The 12419-nt window shown below is 41.4% G+C and overlaps 2 protein-coding genes across 2 annotated transcripts in view; one reads left to right on the top strand and one right to left on the bottom strand.

Annotated features, from left to right (window-relative positions):
• Positions 1 to 2810, bottom strand: part of LOC121922209 (unconventional myosin-Ia-like) — a 115715-nt gene extending 112905 nt beyond the window's left edge. Inside the window, exon 1 of the mRNA XM_042451321.1 lies at positions 2752 to 2810. The gene's annotated coding sequence lies outside the window, so the exon portion shown is untranslated. The remainder of the gene's footprint in view (positions 1 to 2751) is intronic.
• Positions 2811 to 9056: 6246 nt separating this feature from the next.
• LOC121920463 (sterol O-acyltransferase 2-like) overlaps positions 9057 to 12419 on the top strand; it is a 22658-nt gene continuing 19295 nt past the window's right edge. Inside the window, exons 1-3 of the mRNA XM_042447604.1 lie at positions 9057 to 9099; positions 9198 to 9360; positions 9913 to 9972. Coding sequence (XP_042303538.1) covers positions 9057 to 9099; positions 9198 to 9360; positions 9913 to 9972 — 266 coding nt within the window. The remainder of the gene's footprint in view (positions 9100 to 9197; positions 9361 to 9912; positions 9973 to 12419) is intronic.

Genomic DNA, 12419 nt, shown 5'->3' with positions numbered 1-12419 from the left:
TTTATTTGTATACCGCCCTGTGGCGAACCAATCCGGGCGGTTGACAACAGTAAATATAACAAGAGTAAGATATAAAATTAAAAACATTATAATCCCTCCCCTCCTTAAGAAAGTATTAAAAATATGACAGATTATTGTACACTATTTACCCTGAGATCGGGTTTTTATGCTGACAATTTGGAAATAACATAGTTGTTCCTGGTTACAGCTAATGCTGCCTTTCTAGTTTGTAAAATGGTTTACTTCATTTTTAAACTCCATAGGATAGGCCACTAGGTTTGGGCTAAAACATTTGACTTCCTGAGATAAATTGCTGACTGAGGTAAATTTAATTTATACCAAATGACTTTTGAAAAAAAACACTCCTGTTTTTTTTAATCTATCTATCTATCTGGCTATTTTCCAACTGGAGCAACCATGGCTGTTTGAATTTAAACATTTTAACTTTAACAGGTTATTGGCTGTTGTTCATTGTTAGACTAGTATCCGATGTCAGTTGTTTCTTTTTAATTACTTTACTGTATTTTATAGTGCAAGAAATGTCATTCGGAAACAAATTCTTCAGTTAATATAAATTCAACCAAACCAACTTGCTTTAAAAGAGCACCTCTTAAAAGAACAAGTATTATTGAAGCTAGTAGCCATAACATCTAAACTGCACTTTGCTACTTAATTTTCTGATTTAGCCCTATACTGGAATAGTCATAAACTCCTATATATTGGCTACAGATATCAGGGCTTTAATTCCAGCTCATTTTCTTGCAAATCAGTAATACTGAACTGCAACGAAATGAAGACAAGATGAAACTGGTACTTGATTTGCCAAGCTCAAAGTATGAGCCTAGTTTTCTACTAGCATTAATAGTGAAGTGCCAGGCATAAGCTCCACCATGCCAGGAATCACATTTAAGTGAACCTGTCGTATCACAACAGTGTCTGCTTATGAACAATAGAATAGCCAAAAAAGCAGAACTGAGGAAGTTAATCCTAATGTATACAGCATTATTGAACAACTGACTGCTCAAGCATTTTCAGTTAGTGTAGGTTTTTTTTCATTCGAAGCTTTGAAAAAGACTGGGAACTATAAAAGCCTCTAAACTAGTATTTTTTTCAAAATGTTTAATACTAATGTGAAGCATAAAATCATAAAGTTGGAGGAGACCTCAAGGGCCATCCAGTCCAATCCCCTGCCATGCAGGAAGACAACCTTTTTTGGTGTGTTTTTCTGAAAAGTGCTTTTGCACTTTTGTATTACTATTTGTTCAGATGTAATTATAAATAATAAGTAGAACTAATGCTTAATATTAAATTATTCTTATTTCCATCTATCTTTGAGAGTAATTTGTATGTTTTATTATGTACAGTCTACATATATTCAGTTTTAATTGGGATAATAAGCAGTAAAATGTTTTCTTTTACTGAAAGATGTAAATAATATCAAAGCCAATAATTTTGGATGGTTAATGTTACATTACAGTACTGATGTAATAAGCAGGTTTCTATTTTATTCATTAAAGCATGAATGAAAAAGAGGAAGACTTGGTTCCAACAACAACAACAAAATGAAATGTTTAAATGAAAAAGTTGGGGTTTGGGGTTAAAAAAATCAACAACTTTTCACCCCCACCCCAACCTAACCCTGCTACAAATGCAGGACATTTTAATAATATTTCCACTATCTACAAATATATAGGTAGTGGGGGTCAAATAGCATGTGCCAAAAAGATATTTGACCCAAATCAGACCTCTGTGCCAGTCATTTGGGTCAGGATGATGGGAGATACACTTGAACACATGTGAAGAACATCAGTTGGAGAAGGCCACCCTAGAGAGTAATACTGTGCAACCTGAAATGCCTTCAACCAAATCACAGTGCACCTACCTACCTCTCCCACTTACTTCTTGAAAGCTACAAACTACCAAGAGGAGATACACATCTTCCTTCCCAGGAAAGAGAATCAATTTCTTCAAAATATGATAGCTATTGCTTTCAGAACACTCAAGAGTTTTTCATATACCATCCCACAGCCCACTAATGATCCATTAACTGTCCATCCTGGACTGTCAACTTGTAATCTATCCAAGAAGAAAATCCTCATCCAGCAGTCGATGGGAAAAAATAAAGTGCTTTCTTAGCTTCACCATGCAAGTGCATCCTTAAAATTAAAGAGCAGGGCTTCAGAGGATGTGGTGCCACATCCACATGAACCTGAGACTCAGTATGTGACTCTTTGGAAACAGCACAGTATAGTTCCAAACTTGTTTTCTTTCCTAACATATCTCTCCCCCAGCTTTTTCTTCCCCATAACGCCTTTTTTAAAACTGTGTATTGATGCATAGAAGGAATACTCTTTGTCTTAGCAAAGTATCTCCATGCAAGAACTTTTGGCTTCTCATTGAGAAGCAATGGAGGTGAGGAAAGAAATGGGAGGAGAGAAAAAAACACAAGCTTTTAATGCTTCTTTTCAGTGTTAAAAACTAGACAGACTTTTTATAGGGATTTCCTACAGACAGAAGCTGTCTCTTTGAAGAAGCAAAAAGACTGCTTACTGTAACAACACGGAAGGGATGTCTGCCCAGAAAACAAACAACATTTCAAGGATGTAGGTTTCCTTTTTGACAGAGGAGGGGAAGGCGCCATCAGAGCTCTGGGAGAGCAGCGAAGTTGTCTAAATATTAAAACAAGAATGGAATAGGCAGAAAGGGAGCCATACAGTATGAAGAAAGTATCAAGTCAGGTTCAATACTCACCACCACCCTGAGTTATCGGCAGTCACCCTCCACCACTCTAGCCCCGAGGAAGACCCAAGAGAGCAAGGAAGCAAGCCCTGTTCAGCAGGAGCTGTCCATGGTTTATGACTTCAGAACAGTCCTGTGCACCAAGCAGAAATTTCTACTACACCCACTTCCTCCCTGCATTACCTGGCACCACTGTCTCCCCTCCTCCCGCTCCCCAAGCAAAGATCTGCTAAGTCAACAGGGTTAATCATTACTGCCTAGAAAAGTGCCTGCCTATAAATGGATAGATGGAGAGAGAGAAAGAGAGTTATATTGTGTTTCTGCATGTGAGTATTCTCTCTCCCTCCCTCCCCTGCTCTCTCTGCTTTATCATGCTAGGCAGGTAAATCACAATTTGTTGTTGTTGCATGCCTTCGAGTCATGTCCAATTTATGGTGACCCTAAGGTGAACCTATCAAAGGAATTTTCTTGGCACGATATGTTCAGAGAAGGCTTTCCATTGCCTTCCCCTGAGGCTGAGAGAATGTGACTCCACTGTGGTTTGAGTGTTGGACTACAACTCTGGAAATCAGGGTTTGATTCCCAACTCAGCCTTGAAACCCACTTGGGAGAGCCACATTCACTCACCCTCAGCAGAAGGCAGTGGAAAACCTCCTCTGAACAAATCTTGCCAGGAAAATTCCATGATAGGTTCACTTTAGGGTCACCATAAATCAGATATGTCTCATGCAGCTGCAGATAAGTCTACATAGGGACCACCCAATGCAGTATTCAAACACAAATCAAGAAACATGAGAAACACTGCCGACTGGGTCATCCAGAAAAATCAGCAATAGCAGAATATGTTACGAACCATCCTGGGCATAAAATGCTGTTTGAAAACAATTAAATTCTGAACCATGCCAACAACTAGCAGGTCAGAATGCCCAGGGAAGCTATTGAAATCCACAAACACCTGGACAATTTCAACAGGAAAGAAGAAACTCTTAAAGTAAACAATGTTTGGCTACCAGTCCTGAAAAACACCAAAATCAAGACCCAGCAAATGCAAATGAAAGCCACCCAGAGTGAGGGGGTTTACCAGCAGACAAGGGATCATTAATTAGACACCCTGTAGGCCTTGCCATTCAACAACACAACAATACACAAATCAAGGCAAGTAGTTGCAACATCAATTGATGTGTGTGTGTGTGTGTGTGTATAACATTGTCCTCCCCTTCATCCTCCTTCTTCATCCTCCCGGTGCCTTCCTTCCCTGCTTGGCTTCCCTGGTGTCTTCCTTCCTTCTCCACTTGCCTCCCCAGTGCCTTTGTTCCTTCCCTGCTTGGCTCCCTCAATTGCCTCCCTGGTGCCTTCCTTCCTTCCTCATTTGGTTTCCCAGAATGGCTTCATTGGTGCCTCCACACTGTCCCCGGCCTTGGCTCTCTCCCCCCGCCGGCCTCCTCACTGTCCCCACCGGCCTTGGCTCTGCCCCCCCCCCCCCCTTGTCCCCCCCCCCGCCCTCCCCCCTCTCTGGCTTGAAGCCCCACAAAGGGGCCCCCCCCCCCCCCCGATTCAAGTGGCATAAAAAAGATCCCTTTTTATAGTGAGAACGAGGGAAATTGATTACAGACACGGAGCGGATCCAAATCACAACCAGTGTTATTCTGCCACTGGGAACCACCAAAATGAATTTCAATGCAAAGAAATGTAAGGTACTGCACTTAGTGTGGAAAAATGAAATGCATAGATAGAGAAAATTATTATTGATTTTTAAAAATAATGATAATATCAATACTTGCTTGTATCTGTGGAAGGGAAAATACTTTATAATGAAATGGAACAAATTGAAAGTAACATCTGGATCCTAGTTATCCCTATCCCAACAACTAAAATAAAAGCAACATTTAAACAGGAAAAAATGTGTCCTCTGAAGTCAGCCAGCATGTGCTCCTCCATGCCAACTCGAGATTTGCCTGCCACTGTGGGAACTAGTAAATGTTGCCTTCGTTGCTTACCAATACCCAAGTTTTCCTTGTTCAATTAAGTATCATTTATCTCTTACTCATATCCCTACCTTTTCCATGACAGTTAGGTTTATATTCACTGGAGAGTTTTGAATTCTCATTTATTTGTGTCTCAAAGCACAGGTGTGTTGTACCTTTTAAAGTCATGCAAATCTGTACATTTCACTTTCCCACACAACTGAATTTGACTAATTTTGATAAAACTGTTCAAAACCAAAATGTGTGTGTGTGTGTGTGTGTGTGTGTGTGTGTGTGTGTGTGTATCATCCATCCCTAGAGGATTTGTCAGTTTCTTTTTCTCTCACATATGATCTTGGCATATTTCTGTAAACTCTGATCAAAAAGACACTGAAATGAACACTCATTCATTCATACAGAGGCCCTTGATGCTCTGAGAAAGATAAATCCATCTAGTATTGTGAATATGTTGTGGTTTTGTTACCATCTAGTGGTCAAATAGCAGATTGATGGGCTAAAATGCTTCTACAGTGCGCCCGCGCCATACGCAGGCACGCCATACGCGGCCTTGAGCATACGCACTCAAGCCGCGGGGCGGAAGGGGCGGCGCGTCCCATTGAATTGAATGGGTGAACGCGCCCGTTGCGCCCTTCACGTGCCTTCGCCGCTGCGCCGCCGCGCACGAGCCTCATTGTTTCCAATGGGGCTCGAGCATAGGCGGAATTCGCCTTACGCGGAGGGATCCGGAACGGATCCCCCGCGTAAGGCAAGGACGCACTGTACATTTAGGCAGATGTTTGGCTGTTATGGACTCAGAGAAACATGAAATCTGTTCCTTGGCATTTCTGGTATTCCCTTCACATGTTAGAGTATATAAGAATTCCTATGTGTACATGAAATCTCAGGTATCTTGCAGCTAAAGTTTTTTTGTGTGTGTGCTATTGTATTTATATTCCAGGAATGTCCAAGATACCTGATCCCACTTTGCATTTTTATCCTCATGGTCCTGTCAGCTAGGTTAGACTGAGAGATGGTAACTGTAAAACAAAACAGAACAACAACAACAAAAAAAGATCCAGGAGGCTGAAAGTATTTGAAAGAATTCTAAGTATTTGATCTAGATCTTCCCACTTCTACTGCAACATACACTGGTGCCTCGGGATACGAAATGATCGGGTTACGAAATTTCCGGGATACGAAAAAGTTGGATTGGCAAAAACGGGTTACGAAATATTTGCGGGTTACGAAATTCATTCGGCGCGAAATTCAAATGCTCAAAGTGCAGCTATAGGCTTCCAGTGCTAACGGAAAGCCTTTTCGGGTACGAAATTTTCGGGTTAACGAAAGGAATGCGGAACGAATTAATTTCGTAACCGAGGCCCAGTGTAATGCTATTTTTTGTGGCATTCTCTTCCAATTGACATTGAACTTGGATTTGATGATGTGTGTATGTGTGTTTGAGCATATAATATAGAAGATGGTTAGCTGGGAAATGTTTCCCTAGATTCTGTTTTAAAAGAAAAACATGCCACATTTTCTTTCTTCCTCAGCGATGAGCAAGCTAACTAATATGAATTTGGGACACCTTTGTATAAATATTAACAAATGCCCAAGACCTTTCATTGCTTACAATATCAAGACAATTATCACGCCATTGCAACTACAATTACCATACAAAAATAAACAAACCAGTTAACACGAACACCAGACTAGGCAAAAGAGGGAGCAAAAAAGTGAGGAAGATATCTACATATCCATCAAGAGACTTTTTTTTCCTTAGCGCTTTTATCTTGGGTATGCTTTGACCAGGTGTAAAGTTGTAGGAGAATGATGCACTGTCAGAGACAGCTATGTTTCTATGTTACTCCCTTACATTACTTCCTCTAACTCAGGAGACATGCCTTGAAGTTAGAATAATGGGGCTCAGGCCTACTAGTAAGAAAAATGAGGCAGATGCATCAGGCAGCCGGTGCTGGGGATATAGAGCATATAGAGCATATAGAGCACCCAGTCAGCCTGATACCCAGGGCTGGAGAGTAGAAGTAGGAGTAAGGAATAAAGGAGTAAGAGGTTTTTACAAGAGTAGGAGTAGGAATAAGGAGTAACAAAATATATTTGTTATTCTTTATTCCTGTTATTGTACATGCAAATAACAAAAAGCAATTTTATTATATCGCACTGCGGAGGACACTGGAAGGCAAAGAGAGGTTCTTACACACACACACACCACTTGCTAAGTAACTGGGGCTTTTCCCCAGGGCTGGGGAGTAGGAGTAAGAATAAGAAGTAAAGGAGTAAGAGGCTTTACAGAAGTAAGAGTAGGAGTCACATTAAGAAAAAATATCTTATTCTGGAGTAGGACAAGGAGTAACCCCCAAATCACCCTACTCCCCAGCCCTGATGATATCAATACTAGGAAAAATTATAGATCAGATAATGAAACAGACAGTCTATAAGCACATAGAAAGTAATGCCGTGATCACTAAAACATGGGTTTCTCAAAAACAAGCCATGGCAGACTAATCTTATCTCCTTTTTTTTTTTTTTTTTTTTGATAAAATTACATTTGATAGATGAAAGGAATGCTATGGATGTAGCATATCTTGATTTCAGTAAGGCTTTTGACAAAGTCCCCCATGATATTCTGACAAACAAGCTACTAAAATGTAGACTAGACAATGCAACTGTTACAAAAGAACCCAAAAGGTGTTCACCAGTAGCTCCTCTTCATCCTGGAAAGAGGTGGATAGTGGAGTGGCACAGGGTTTTGTCCTGGGCCCAGTGGTCTTTATCATCTTTATCAATGACTTGGGTGGTGAAACATAATCTGCAGATAAAACCAAATTAGAAAGGGTAGGTCCGAGATGGCGAACCTATGGCATGCGTGACACGGGTGGCACGCGATGCCATTTCGCCAGGCACGGGGCGACAGAGAAGTCGGAATGGGCACACGTGTGCCCATTCCGCCTCCTCCCTGCCATTTTCGGGCCTCCATGGAGCCCTTTCGCGTGGAGGAAAGGGCCGAAGAGAAGGGGGCTGGGACGCGTGCCCAGCCTCCTCCTCCTCGGCTTCTCCTTCCCTCCTCGCCCTCCCAGATCAACGGCTGCGCTGCCATGGGTTTGGGAAGGCGAGGAGGGAAGGCAAATCGGCCCATGGAAAAGGTGGGGGGAGAAGCTGGCTTCCTCCTCCTCCCGCCCATGGGGCTTTGCCAGGCCGGAGGTGCAGCCCCAAGGACGGGAGCAGGGGCCGCCGGCTTCTTCCTCCTCCCACCTGCGGGGCTTCTCCAGGCTGGAGGTGTCCTTTGGAGGACACCTCCGGCCTGGGGATGCCCCAGGGACAGGCGCAGGGCCTGCAGACCCTTTGCTCCTGCCCCCCACGGGCCCTTACTAGTCCCCAGCTGTCTCTGAGAGACAGCTGGAGGCCAAGGGAAGGGCAGGAGGAGCAGACGTGCACCTGTCACTCCTCCCCCAATTTCCCCCAACTTCCAGCTGTCTCTGAAAGACAGCTGGAGGCCGGGAAAGGGCGCGGGGAATTCACCGGTCTGTAAAGGGCCTAACTTATTTTCTCTCTCAAGAGTTTCAGCTGAGGTGTTCCCATCTTCTTGCTCTCTCAACTTTATTTGGAAAGATGGTGAGATAAATATTTCTCTTTACCTGAAATATTCACTAGCTAGATTAGGATATAGCGTGTGTGTGTGTGTGTGTGTGTGTATTAAAGCCATTAGTAAATTTTTGTTTTGAACTGCAAGTTACTTGTGTTATTTTTGAGTCAGTCTCAGTTCTTAGGGAAGTTTAATTAGACAAAAGCACATTTCTGTTGTTTAAACCCAAACTCTAACAAGCTTTGCTTTGGTATTTTTGATATTTAAATATTTTTCTTTACTTAAAAAGGCTGAAGCCTTAGGAAACTTAATTACCCAAACATTTTTGCCCCACTAGAGCAGTAGATGAGAGATAGATGTTTAAGAATAAGAGGACTAAAAGAGCAAAGGAAAGAAAATCTGTATAACATAATCATATCCTATTTGGTAAATTTTTTAGAGACAGGCCAGGAAAAAGTTAGATCTGAAATTGATAAAATGTACAGAATAGATTCCTGGATAGCACAACAAAAGAAATTGCCTAGGGACATTGTAATTTATTTCGTAAAAACTCAATTTAAGGAGGAGATCCTACAGAAACATTTCAACACCAGATTAAAAATCAAAGATGCAGACATTCTCCTTTTAAACGATTGTCTCCATTGTCAAAAGCCTGGTAAATACACTCACCAGGAAATGTCATGTGATAAACATCAGGCATTTCCTGGTTTTCTCTAGTTTAACTCTCACTTAAATCCCATTTGCCCCCTAGTATGATAAAGCAGTTTGTCAAAGACAACTTATTCAAATTTGGAGGTGAAAAATTGGCAGAGTGCAGTTGCCAATTTTGTGGTCCCAATTTAGTGTAGTAGGAGTAATTTTATCAATAATGAGATGAAACTTTTTCTTTCCAGGTGTGGGCTTTTCTCCTGTTCTGTTCATTGAGTCACTTCACAAGCAACTCAACGAATGCAGCTCTGAATTCAGTATCAACATGGAGGCGGTAGAGACAGGCCCTGATGAAGATGTGAGGCAAAGGAGATTCCAAGAGCAGGCTAAGGAGAAACAGGAATCACGGCAAGTGACAGTAATGTCTAAAATATCCCAGCATCTATACATAGTACATTTTAATCAAAGCATAGTCCCTGACCATAAGCTTAGTCTAAAATTGTATGTTGTAAATATTTGATTTTAGACTGTAAGCTATTTTAATATTTCCCAAATTTTTAAATATGTCATTGCTTGTTATGTATTTATCTTACATGTTGTACACCGCTTTGATCTTGGGAAAAGTGGTCAATAAATAAACAATTTATTATTATTATTATTATTAAAACACACACACACCACAAAAGGTTAAAGGCTGGGAATAGAACTGGAAAAGCAACAAAGTAAGTCACCCATTGTTAAAGTCACACAGTAATTATAATAAAAACTACAGTAGAATGAATAGAAAAAGTTCAGCAAGGGAACAAAGATAAAGGGCAGCCACAGTCATGCACAGACAGAGAGGATGCCACTGTCTGCAATATACAATGAAATGGTGGCCACTGGATGACTGTTGGAGGACAAAATGCTGGTGAAATCAGAAAACTAATGCTAATCATGCCATGTCTTGAAATCCCACAGAGAGAAGAGCTCACTGCTGCAGAAGCAGAAAGTCTTTGCTGAAAGCCAGTCCTTGCTTGAGTATGTATGTATTTCTCTCTTTCCCACCCCTGACAGGAAAGATAAATCATTACAGAGGCTCTGTATGAAGTGACTGACCCTGGAATTCAGCAGGCTCTCAGTATGATCTTGGGCAAGTTACTTTCACTCCAATATACACAAACACACAAACACAAGCAACATTTTTGTCTTGTAGTCTGCATCCCTTCAAACTGACATTTCCCAGTGGTGTCAGTAGGGGGGTGTGTGGATCACACCGAGTGAAACCCCAGAGGGAGATGTCACCTGGTGGGGTGGTACACCTGGAGGGACTGGCACAACTACTGGGCAAGAGAGAAATTGTGCTTTCCTGCTGCACTGCTGCCACCCTCAGTAGCGGAAGCTGACGGGAGTATGATGCCCTCAGAGTCCCACGCAGCAGTCACCATGTAAGACGCTGAAGACCAGGGAGGTGGAGCCTTCGGAGTCCCGTGCGGCAGTCACCAAACTGGACTCTGAAGGTTGGGGCTGGGCGGTGGAGCCTTTAGAGTCAGGTGTGGCAGCAGCCATTCTTGCTGGAAGTCTGATCACTTATTGAGAGGTATCCTTTTTATTCTATTGCTCTGTCAGTACCACTCCCCCCACCCCTCTCTTTTCCCTCTCAGAGATCTGAATCGATGACTTGCAAGAGAGGTCCCCCACAACTTCTTCCTTAGCTCCCTCTGATTCAGCTTGTCTAACTTTTTTCTCTTTCCCCACTATCCTCCTGCTCTCCCCAGTCCTCCCCCTAGTCCCTGGAAATTAAACTGAGGACTATATGCATCCCATAGGCTGCCTACCTCTGATTAAGCACTATTTTTTTAAATCATAGTAGAAGGTTTGAGTGTTGGACTAGGACTCTAGAGACCGGAGTATGATTCCCTGCTCAGCCATGAAACCCACTGGGTGACCTTGGGCAAGTCACATGCCCAGCCTTAGGGGAAGACAATGGCAAGCCCCCTCTGGACAAATCTTGCCAAGAAAAAAACATGATAGGTTCACCTTAGAGTTGCCATAAGTCAGAAACGATTTGCAGGCACAACAACAACAAAGAAGGTAGAATTCCTGTTGCACTATTGTGGATGTGCTTGCTGCATAGTTAACTGGTGAATGATGCTAGCAAAGTCAAAAGCAATGTTGCTTTTTCCACTGCAAGGTCAGAACCTTATTTATTAATGCAAAGCATTGGGGAACCTATCTGTTAAGAAACTGAATTCAGGAGTCCAGCAAAGGCAGTGAGACATGGAAGGGCTGGAATGCATGGGAGCATGGGACCAAATCATGCAACTGAGTTGCATGGGGAGTAACTCAGCTCCTCACAGGCTATCTCTACTTTTTCCACACACTAATAGTGAACCATATGCCATGTGTGTGCTGTTATGTAACAAACATACTCACAAGGTTATTAGCATCCTGGAAGAAAATAAAACCAAACTTTGCAAAACAACAAAAAAAACTTCTCAAAGTGGCTTATTCATTCATTTATTTTTTTGTAATTTTTATCAGTCATCTTCCATTTTGGTAACCTCCTATGAATTAGAAACCTCCAAGAGCCCCTGTGATCGCCATCCCTGCATACATCATGACTGCCTTGATTGAATCAATCCATCTATACTATTGTCTCACTTTTGTTTTTGCTTCCCATGTTTCTCAGCATTACTGTTTTTTCAGTCAGTCATATGATCGCGAGTACAGTAGACCCTTGTTATACGCTGGGGTTTGGTTCCAAGATCCCCCAAGGATAACAAAATCCATGGATGCTCAAGTCCCATTAAATATGACATAGTAAAATGGTGTCCTTTATTTTAAAAAATGGAAAATCAATGTTTGATATTTGAAATTTATACTTTTTTGAACATTTTCAAACCGTGGATGCTTGAATCCATGTATAAAAAAATCAGTGTCTAAAAAGGGCCGACTGTATATGCCCAAAGTATGATAACCTCACCTTGTTATTTTTGCTTTTAGGGAGAATTCAGATTTGATTTCCTCTTGGACCCATTTATTTGTATTTTGACAGTTCATGGTAACCATAGAACCCTCCTCCAGCACTACATTTCAAATGAATTGATTTTCTTCCCAATTTTGTTCTTTGTTCACTGTACAGCTGTCACATATATACATGCATGCATGCATACATACATACAAATGGAAATATTTATTTATTTCAAGAGTTTTAAGAGCCTCTTTCAATTCACCTTCTCTAATTGTGGGTTCGTTGTCTAAAGGTTCTTTTTATATAGTTCTTCACTGCATTGCTTCCAGCTGATTTTTATTTTGCCCTCATTACATAATGTGTTCCCCTGTTGGTAATTGCTGTGGGCCTTCAACTCATTTCTCACCCTAAAGTGAAGCTATCATTGGGTTTTCTTGGCAAGATTTGTTCAGAAGGGATTTGACTATTATTATTATTATTATTATTATTATTATTATTATTATTATTATTATTA

Source organism: Sceloporus undulatus, chromosome 2 (genome assembly GCF_019175285.1).
Source record: "Sceloporus undulatus isolate JIND9_A2432 ecotype Alabama chromosome 2, SceUnd_v1.1, whole genome shotgun sequence".
Classification (NCBI taxonomy): domain Eukaryota; kingdom Metazoa; phylum Chordata; class Lepidosauria; order Squamata; family Phrynosomatidae; genus Sceloporus; species Sceloporus undulatus.
The sequence above is the reverse complement of the archived record's forward strand: the minus strand, read 5'-3'. Positions and strand labels throughout refer to the sequence as shown.